Raw genomic sequence first — 11,179 nt, 5'->3', positions numbered from 1 at the left:
TTGACTTGATGTCACTCCAGGTAGTTTGTCTAACCAATATTAATTTTAAATTTCCTAATGAGATTGTTATCATCACGGCGTGGTGCTTTTATAAGCCACACTACTCAGAGGCATCTTATTATTGCAAGTGGTAATGACATGAATTCAAAATATTTTCAGAGCTCCTTCAACCTGATTATAATATCACCGTGGAATATCGAAAGTATTAGAGAAAATACCCGCAGAAAAAGCAGACTTTTTGAAGGAGACAAATGCATCACCGACACAACTTGGTGGAACTCTACTAACACTTAATGAATATTTTATATTTTCATGCTAATAACAACCTATTTCTATTTCCTACATAAACAGTATTACTACATGTAAGATCTATCTTTCCCTTCTGGACCCCTTAGGGAGGCTGAAAAGTCAGCTGCTCTATTAGACTCTCTCTTTTTTAAATGAACAACATTCACTTGACTAAGCTATTGCATTAACTCCTAAATCTCCATCACTTCATTTTCAATAGACCATGGCATGGTTTCTTTCTTGTTCAGAATTTGTGCTATATATCTCGAGTCAATTGCAATCTCTATCTTCTTATAACCTACCTGGTAGTATACATAATTTCAAGCCATTAAGAATAGCTTGTCATTCCTTATGTAAGATTGTTCTTGTACGACCTAGCTTCAGCTGTATAGCACATTATAGTAGTTCCCATTAGGTCTCTGACTATGCCTCCATGTCTTGCTCCCTTAGGTGTTACACTTTCATTAGTCTCTGACACAGTAGCAGTGTTGGGGGATCCCGTGAACTAGTCCCAGTACAACAAGAGGAAGCAGTACCAGTGCAGCAGGATGTACAAGAACAAGCACCTATCAGAGTAACTAGGTCAAAGAGGCAATTGTTAGAGGAATGAGAGCTAGGCTGCTAAGCTTGGGAATAAAACTTGTTTTTGGATGATTCAAGTTTATAACTTATGTCCATATCTATGTAAGTTGTGTGATGGAGGTGTTATGTTGATTAGTTGATGTGGGGTAGAGTTGTAGGTAAAGAGAGGAAACTTTTTCTTTTTGTTAGAGGTTACTTTCGACATATCAATTGTAATGTCGCAGATTGGATATCGTGTATCAGTTCTTAGATGGAGTATGTTGTAGTATCTAGAACATGTGTGTTATACAAACCAATTGGAGGGTTCTGATGTAAGTACCATCAGAACTCAGAAGGTCCCTAGGTATTATCTTTGGACCTCTTTTATTTCTCTTTTAGAAAGTTGTATAATAAGTACCATTTGTTAATGATATAAACCTTTTGATAGCTATCGAACTCAGAAGTATATATTTAATTTATGTTTTCGGTAATGGCTTTGTATGAGGTGCTTGGATGATCTATAATTAGTCGAGACATTCAAGTTCTTTGGCGTACTAAGTCCTACTATTGCAGTGATCTCAGTTTTGTCAACCGGTTATTTAACTGCTATGGCATTCGTCGATACGGTTAAGTAGTTGGGTTAATGACTGAGAAGTATATTGTTTTTATTTTCAGGTTATGACAGGTCTTTTATATTTATGAAATGTTGAAAATACAGAGGAGACTCCACCGAAATTTTTCCAGAAAAGTCACATATCTTAGGTATATAATTGTTTTAGATTTGGGGGGTGTTTATTGATGGAGCATGTGTTTTTTATTTTGATTTACTTTATTTTTTAAAAGAAGTTAGATGGCTGCTCAAGTTAGATTAGGTATAACATAAGTAGTTTGCATATGAAAAAAAAATGACAGCATAAGTACTCTGCTCATGTTAGATTAGGTAGAACATAAATATTCTGTATTGTATAACTAACCTTCATAATATCAAATTGTAAACTTGTATTATTTTCTTTTCTTATTGGTAATTAACATACATTTGGACTTCATTTGATGGAGATAGCCATAAAATAAGAGAAAAGAGAATGGATTTTCTTCTAAATTGTAATTATGCTACTACATGCAATGCCATTTGGTAGTCCTAGTATGTTACTCTAAGTACATATTCATGTACTTCATATTCTGAAACAACGTTTCTTGGTTAAAAACGTAACTCAGAGTATCATATTAGTATGTAACTCAGAGTATAATATTATTGAATATGTGACATAGAGCGTCAAATTGCAATACATTGCATTTTGCCAGTTCAAGTTCATGATCACTAACTTTTTTCCGATGTCGAATGAATCTGACATTGGATTCTGACAAAGTCTAATGCATTACTGTTCATCCAAGAAAGTCCCCTACCTCAAATAATATCATATATACTAGGGCCTCATATAGTAGAAAGTAGGACAAGTAAGTATGAAAAGAAATGTAAATCAAAATGCATAAAAACACAATGTGAGAAGCCCTCATCTTCTTGCAATCATAATAGCATGTGTTTATGATGCAATAAATAGCATATGAGAATCGTGGTTGACTGGTTGTAATGTAGTTTGGTGTTTCACTCTTGGGTTGTACTTAAGTGTTTAAGTTTGTGTTTCAATGCCAAAACATTGTAGTTTGGTTTTTGAATCACAACTATGTTTTTAAATGAAATTACGACTATATTTGGTACTTAAGTGTTCACATTCAAATTACATGTATGTGTGGTACTTGAGTGTTCACATTCACATTACGGCTACGTTTTCGCATTCAAATTATCATCGACATATTTCATTATGATGTACGCTTTGTACATCTCTAAAAGACTCTTATTCCAATATAGGTCTACCACTTTGTCATCGCTCGCAATACTTATTAAATCCAATATAGTGATTTAATGGGAGTATGCTACAGATGGTGGTTTAATATGAGTATGCTACATCTAGTAGTTTAATAGGAGTATGCTACATCTAGTGGCTTAATTGGAGTATGCTACATCTACTATTTTAATATAAGTTAGTCAATGCATTTGTTCCCTCTGTATGCTCCAACAGTTTAACCCGTCCCTCCTTCTTTTGCCTTTCTTTTATAAATAGCATCAACATCTAGGTTTATGGTTTTTACTGTTTTTTTTTTTAAATTCTCAGTTATTGCTACTGCATAAGATCCAATCAAGCATAAGAAGCACGAAGCAAGCATAAAAGCACGTTAATTTTGCAAAAATGAAGGTAATTTCCCTTTAAATTCATGAGTTTGACTAAGTTTAAGTTTTAGAGGTAAATAAGAGAAAATTTTGAGTTATTGAGTGTCATTCTTCACTTCGAATTTTATCAAGTATAGAGAGCACAAAAAATTTGATCTTTGAAATGTTAACAGAGATAAATTTTAGTTTATCAAGTATAAAGAGCATGAAAAAATTTGTTGGTTATGTGAAGGTTTTCCTTCCTTCATGGATTAGTAATTCTTGAATAATTGAACTTGGTTGAGCTATTGGTCTGAACTAGCCTATTAAGAAGTTTAATTTCTGTATTAGTTGCTGAGACATTTGTTCATTGTCGCTATCTTCATGAGTTCCAAATTGAGAAGCACATGTTTCGTTCACCACAGGTTGAATGTCAGGTCTGTGATCAACTTGGACACTCAGCTATTAAGTGCCAATTTATGTACTCTCGCTGTAAATAAGCTACATGTGATGGGATCCGATTGTTGGGCATATCGCAAACAACAAGCAATCTAGGAAGGAAGTACTTGAAGTGTCAGCATGATTCATGTCGAAGTTATTTTGCACAGTGAACACATGACAAGTATGAAAGTAACATGTCATAACTCCATAACTCTCTTTTTAACATAAATCTTCTTTACTATATGGAATCCATAATGTAGTGACATTCAAAACAAAGTTGCACTAACTGGATGCAATCTCAGGTAGTATGCTGACTTTTTAGGAAAAATAGTTTGAGATACAATGGTTTTATCATATGATTAAACACAAACTTTTATCATATGATTAAACTTCTTTTAAGTGATTACTTATTAATCTCAACACCAGTTTTGTAGCACTTAAATGTATATGAAACTCTGAGTATTATATTATTGAATATGTGATTTATAGTATCATACTATTGAAGTATATGTAACTTCGAGTATCATATTATTGAATATGTGACTAAGCGTATCATATTATTGAAGTATTATGCGATTGATAGTATTATATTCCTTAAATATATGAAACTACGAGTATCATATTATTGAATATGTGATTAATATTATTATACTATTGAAGTATATGTAACTTAGAGTATCATATTATTGAATTTGTGACTAAGAGTATCATATTATTGAAGTATTATGCGATTTATAGTATCGTATCCCTGAAATATATGAAATTAATAGTATCATATTATTGAATATGTGATTTATAGTATCATACTATTGAAGTATATGTAACTTTGAGTATCATATTATTGACTATGTGAGTAAGAGTATCATATTAATGAAGTACGTAATCCTGGGTTGTATAGGACATGGTTTGAGTGCGACAAGCAAATAACGAGGTTTCCTAATACTTTGTACGAAAGTTTTGCTTCTATAGAGGAAGGACAACGAGCTATAGAAAGACAACGAACATGGACTCTCTACAATAGCCAACACAATGCTTCACCGCACCCTAATTTTCAAAAGGTCACATGCAACTATGTCTCGAGCTAATAGGTCACAGGTGCTTCGTGAAGTTCCTCCAATTGTCCCACCGAATTTTCTATCAACACTATCTCCTCTTCTAGCTGTGCCTAATCTCGTTCACTAAAGTCAATATGTCATTTATTGTTTAATACTAACGTATATGCTATATCTAGTAGTTTAACAAAAGTATGCTACAACTAGTGGTTTAATGGGTAGCTTAGTGACCCAATGGAAACTTCTTCACCCGGTTATTCCGGTTTTGCCCTTCAAAATGTGTGGTTTAAATTCCTGCACATACGAAATTTGGGTGTACCCTGCGCAGCCTAGAAGCCCTCATATGTTTAACCTAATTTCATTGCAAAATTTTCATCTCTGTGTTGTTTCATAATGATTCAACAGAGACTCAAACTTTATAAATCCCCAGTTAATTAACCTCTATATCTATGTCTTTAGTGAACTCAGAATTCTAAAACATATAAATTCCTCCGTAACACTTTATTTGAACTCCACCCGGCTGTATTCTAAAAATTTACGAGATTCCACGCGAGCCGAGCAGAGCCAGAATAATCAGCTCTACGTGAAAGTGTGAAACGAGAAAACCACGCACGCACGCACACACGCACGTTTAACAAACAAGCCCCAACGAATCCACACATTTCTGAGTTCTCCTTCTTCTTAATAATTAATAAAGCTGACTGGCTCTCAAATTTTAGTCTCGCCCCAGATCGATCTGAAGAAGATGGCGGGGCTGTTTTTAAAACTAGTATTAACAATATTGACGGTGTTTATTGGCGTGGAAGCGGATGGATCAAATCACAAATACAAAGAGAGAGAGCGTGTTCCTCTTTATGCTAACAAAGTTGGTCCTTTTCATAATCCCAGGTACTACTTCTTTAAATGTTTATGATAATGTAGTATTAATTAATTTCGAAGTATATCTTTTCTGAATTCATTAACAATGCAATAGAAAAGATGTTTTCTTTTCACTGCCCAGATAATCTCTGGCCACTTTTGTTTCATCAGGAGGTGCATAAGTAGCTCGACTGATATAGAATAGAGAATGGAATAAGGAGTTGGCACTTTTTGAATTATAGAAAGAGACTCACACTGAGTAATCTAAGAGGGGAGGGACTAGTGAATCAGCGATATATCTATAAATAGAGAAAAGGTTTCATTGCTATCCTCAAATATTATGAAGGCTCCTTGTTCATCTGCAATGAGCCAACTCAGGGTTTTCTCAAGATTGATTATTAGAATCGTAAAAAGCAGCCGTTGGTCCCTTTTGTTGTGTGACATACACTAAGAGAGTCTTTTATCCATATGAAGTGGTGCAAGAAGGCCTTTGGGCAAAGGCATTAATAGTAATAAGAGATGAAGAAAAGAAACCTCCCAAAATTCGTTTTGTACTACCATTCGTCTGCTTCCTTGACTACTGCTTTCTCTTACGCTGCTTAGAAAGAACCAGTATATCTTTCTTGTAGTGCCTTCCATTCTACTATTCATATTCTTCTCCAATTTAAGTTTTGCTCAAGTTGGTCCTATTCTTGGAGGCTTGAGCAAGCAAATAAGAGTATCTACATTCTACAGCCCATGATGCAACCATGTTTTGGTTTTATTTGAGAATTTTAAAGAAATGATGAGAAGAAGGAAATGGATGTATTCAAGAAAATCCAAACCTCCATATAGGTTATTTGGCAGAACCAAAACCTCCCAAGATAACCCCTCCATTGTGAAAATTAGCCCCATACTCCCATGAAAAGACTTACTTGAAGACTCCTATTGACTCATGGAGCCGTGACAGATGTAACATTATTGTGTTATTCGTGGATGATTCATGTAGCATCCATGTTTTGTTTTTGTGTGGGTAATCTCGTGTTCCTTTTTCTTAATATACCCCCACTTTACTATGTATTTTCATCTAAAATATGCATTTAAAATGTTATATATGTAAGTTAAACTTAAAGTGAATTAATAGACATTCCAGAATTTCAAAGTAAAAGATTCAAATTGTGGACGTTTCTGTGAAATTGAGAAAACCACATTTCTATGCTTAATTTTGGTTTACATGCATGTAATGTTAGACAAGTCGCACGTCCCTTATAGGCCTTAAGGCATTATGGTGCATTATCTCGTATAGCTGGCGACTGTTTTTATGGATTTAGTTTGGTAGTTTAGACATTTGGTCTAAGCCTAAAGAATTTTCCATTGATTGAGAATGGAGAATGAAATTGTCTCTCAAGTCAGACATCTAATGTAGTAAATGGAAGAGTTTCCCTCCTCGAAATGGTTATTATTGCAGGCTTCCGCTCCCTCCTTTATTGGCCATTTTTCTTATTTTGCATTTTTTAAAAATCTGTGGTCGTATTATCTTAGTTCTTCGATCTCTGGATGTTAGTAACACCATAATGTCGTCGTCTAGGTAGGACAAAGAAGATTGCATTTGAGTCAAGAAGATGTGATAGTGATGAGAAGGAATTTTATATATGCGAAGAAAACCTTTACATGGTGGATGGTTGTCTCAAGCAACCATGTTATGGTTGTATTGAAAAATTAAATAAAACTGCAAGAAGAAAAGCATGAGAAGAAGATACAGGTTTAACTCGAGGAAATTTAAGCCTCCAAGTAGGTCATTCTATGGAACAAAGACCTACCAAGATAATACTTCGTTGTGAAAATTAACCCCACATTCTATTTCCATTAGTTTCTTACGAAGAAGTTAATATAGTCAACTACCACACCAACATACAGCCATACAGGAACTACCTACAGGAAAATAGGATAACATACTCCCATGAAAAGATTTACTAAATCCATTAAAGACTCTTATTGACTCTTGGAGACATGGCAGATGTACTCGTGATTGATTCATGTAACCTCTGTTATTTTATTTTATTCTTTGGGTACATTTCATGTAACTCTTGCTTACCAATAAGATATAAGGCCACCACTTTTCTATATATTTTCATCTAAACTATGCACTTACTATCTAATGTAAGTAACTCAAATTTGGTATTCTCTTGAACTGATTGGAAAATGCTGAGTTGCTGATGTGGAAACATTTCATCGTGTATTGTAGTACACGGTTCTGGAAACAATCCAGCAGTAAGAATTGTACCTAAATTATTATATGAGCGTGAAAGTATGGAATTACTTTTCCAAACTTTGACAGTAAGGTTGACGAAGGGATGCATGATATTCCTTTTGAGCATTTTGTGTGCAGATGGGAGTCTCTCATATTCTGGTTGGATCTTTGTTATCATAGTTTTTCCTTTTTGTTTGTTTCTTGGAGGAGATTTCTTGTATTGGTTGGATACCTCATCCTACCTTCAATGTATATTTATATTTGTCTAAATATATAAAATATACCTATTTACCGATCCAAAAACAAAAAAAAAAATGGAATGGCTTACCTTCGATTGCTGTTTTATTGTGTAATTAATTTAACTTGAATTTGTTTCTATACATTTTTTTAATTACGGTTGACTGACTGGTTTTTTAATCGTCTGCAGTGAGACTTACCGGTACTATGATCTGCCTTTCTGTGCACCAGGTATGCCTTTGATCTTCTCGTTTCGTGCATCCAAACAAATATAAGCAACATCTAGTTAGTTATTACGCTGTATCTATTCTGATTGGTTGGATGTTTGCCTGCCTTAGATAATGCGAAAGATAAAGCAGAAGATCTTGGAGAAGTATTGAATGGGGATCGCTTGGTTGATGCACCATATGAATTGCATTTTCGGGTGGATAAACAAACAGAGATCCTTTGTAAAAAAAGGTTGTCAAGAAAGGATGTTACACAGCTGAAGACTGCATTGTCAAAGGACTACTACTTTCAGATGTATTATGATGACTTGCCTTTCTGGGGGTTCTTAGGGAAGGTTGAGAAGGAGAACAAGATGGACCCCAGCGAGTACAAATACTTGCTCTTTAAGCACATTCACTTTGAAGTTAGCTATAACAATGACCGTGTCATAGAAATTAATGTTCAAACTGATCCAAATCAGGCTGTGGACATCACAGAGGACAAAGAGGTTGAGGTGGATTTTACATACTCTGTCAATTGGAAGGAAAGTGATGTTCCTTTTGAGAAGAGAATGGAGAAGTATTCAAAATCTTCTTCAATGCCCCAACACTTGGAGATACATTGGTTCTCAATAATTAATTCTTGTGTGACTGTTCTCCTTCTGACTGGATTCCTTGCTACGATTCTTATGAGGGTACTGAAAAATGACTTCATCAAGTAAGAGATACTGATTTCAATTTTCCACATTTACTCATATGCTATAGCTCCTAATGTTTTCTCACTGGAGGATTCTTACTTTTGTTGGTAGATACTCACATGATGAAGAATCGATCGATGACCAAGAGGAGACTGGATGGAAGTACATCCATGGAGATGTATTCCGTTTCCCTAAGCACAAATCTCTATTTTCGGCAGTCCTTGGATCAGGGTCACAGCTCCTTACTCTGTAAGAATTTGCTCTAGCATTATTTTCTAATCCGTATATTGCATTGTTTGATGGATCTTAATCAGATTTAGTGGCAAGATGGATGGAACCATAAGAATCTTCATTCCTTGACTTTTAAGCAAACTTAACAGAATATGAGAGAGGAAGACTTTCACAGGATGCAATTATTACGTCATTTAAGTGATAATTGTCTTTTAATTATCTTAAGTTTTAATAAGTATATATGATACAGGCTTTGTAGCATGTATTATTCAGCATTAAAAATGCACATAGTATTTAACATTAACCTTAAATACTTTTTATGATTGTTATGTGACAAATGCATATCTGTTCGCTTTGTGTTTTGTTCACGCCAGTGCAATCTTCATCAGATTTAGTGGCAAGATGGATGCAACCATTACAATCTTGATGCCTTGACCTCTAACCAAACTTAAACGGGAATATAAGGAGAGAGGAAGACTATCACAAGATATAATTATTGTGGCATTTAAGGCTGTGATAGTAGTCTTTTAATTCTTTAGATAGGTATATATGTTTTACAAGCATTGTAGCATGTGATTACAAGCATTGTAGCATTCTTTAGATAGGTAACCACATTTAATGCTTACTTTTTTTTTTATCGTTATTTGACAAATGCATATCTGTTCTGTGTTTGTTCACACCAGTGCAATCTTCATCTTCCTCCTTGCTCTAGTCGGGGTCTTCTATCCTTATAACAGGGGAGCTCTTTTTACAGCTTTGGTAGTCATTTATGCCCTTACATCAGGAATTGCAGGTTACACTGCTACATCCACATATTTGCAACTGGAAGGAACTAATTGGGTATGTTACAGTTAAACATATGGTGTTATTTTATTTATTCAAAAGGTTGGCTTTGATATGAGTTTCTATCGTTCTTTCAATTGCCTCCCTCTGCAGGTGAGGAATCTATTGCTAACAGGTTGCTTATTCTGTGGACCACTCTTTTTGACGTTCTCTTTCCTCAACACTGTTGCAATTGCTTATAGCGCCACTGCAGCTTTACCCTTTGGTACTATCTTGGTGATTCTTCTTATTTGGACATTGGTAACTTCTCCTTTACTTGTTTTGGGTGGTATTGCTGGAAAGAATAGCAAGACAGAATTTCAAGCTCCATGCCGCACTACGAAGTATCCTAGAGAAATACCTTCCATGCCGTGGTATAGAGGAACTATCCCTCAGATGGCAATGGCAGGGTTCCTTCCCTTCAGTGCAATCTACATTGAGTTGTATTACATATTTGCTAGCGTGTGGGGCCACAAGATCTACACTATATATAGCGTCCTCTTTATCGTTTTCATCATTCTCATAATTGTCACAGCATTTATCACTGTAGCGTTGACATACTTTCAGCTTGCTGTTGAGGATCATGAATGGTGGTGGAGGTAATATTTTCTACTAAGATATCCAGTCAAATTAGTATTGTCTACTCCTCATCCCATTAGAGTGAGAGAAACAAGTCCTCCTATGCTATTCTGGAATCATTAGCCATATTTTGTTGTCATCTCTTTTGTAATGACAGTTCCACCTTCTGCACTCTTTTCCTACTTTATTACTTCAAGTCACACTGAGGGCACCTTGTTGGTTCGATTATTTGTAATGCATATATGAAATGTGTGGTCCCAATTATGTGAAACAACCATCCTTTGTTAAGACGAGAATCTAACCTTCACATGTAACTTTTCTCTCACTTATTTGCAGGTCCATTCTTTGTGGAGGCTCTACCGGTGTATTCATCTTTGCTTACTGCTTGTACTACTATTATGCAAGGTCAGACATGTCAGGCTTCATGCAAACATCCTTCTTTTTTGGGTACATGGCCTGTATCTGCTATGGGTTCTTCCTCATGCTTGGAACAGTTGGTTACCGTGCCTCATTGCTTTTTGTGCGCCACATATATTGCTCAATCAAGTGCGAGTAAATACTTGTTTCATGTACTGTCTTCAGCTGTATTAAATGCAGTGCTGAGTGAACAATGTAGTAACAAAGTAGCAATCTGGAGTCTGGAATGTGATGTTTCTGTCATTGCCTACACCAAATTTTTCATAAGGATATGTTTATTTTTAACCCATAGTAGATTTCGTTGTTCTCCAATTGTGCCTCTTATTTATCTCATAAGTTTCTCATTTTGGAAC

General features: G+C 35.1%; 1 protein-coding gene across 1 annotated transcript; it reads left to right on the top strand.

Annotated features, from left to right (window-relative positions):
• The first annotated feature begins 4,913 nt into the window (after positions 1-4,913).
• Positions 4,914-11,138, top strand: LOC147525125 (transmembrane 9 superfamily member 3-like). Its single transcript, XM_086605484.1, has 7 exons — positions 4,914-5,436; positions 8,064-8,104; positions 8,212-8,797; positions 8,889-9,026; positions 9,692-9,848; positions 9,945-10,429; positions 10,746-11,138. The coding sequence occupies exons 1-7, from the start codon at positions 5,294-5,296 to the stop codon at positions 10,963-10,965; spliced, it is 1,770 nt and encodes a 589-aa protein (XP_086461610.1). The 5' UTR covers positions 4,914-5,293; the 3' UTR covers positions 10,966-11,138.
• Positions 11,139-11,179: the final 41 nt, after the last annotated feature.

This window comes from Coptis chinensis, chromosome 1 (assembly GCF_015680905.1).
Source record: "Coptis chinensis isolate HL-2020 chromosome 1, ASM1568090v1, whole genome shotgun sequence".
Classification (NCBI taxonomy): Eukaryota; Viridiplantae; Streptophyta; class Magnoliopsida; order Ranunculales; family Ranunculaceae; genus Coptis; species Coptis chinensis.
The sequence above is the reverse complement of the archived record's forward strand: the minus strand, read 5'-3'. Positions and strand labels throughout refer to the sequence as shown.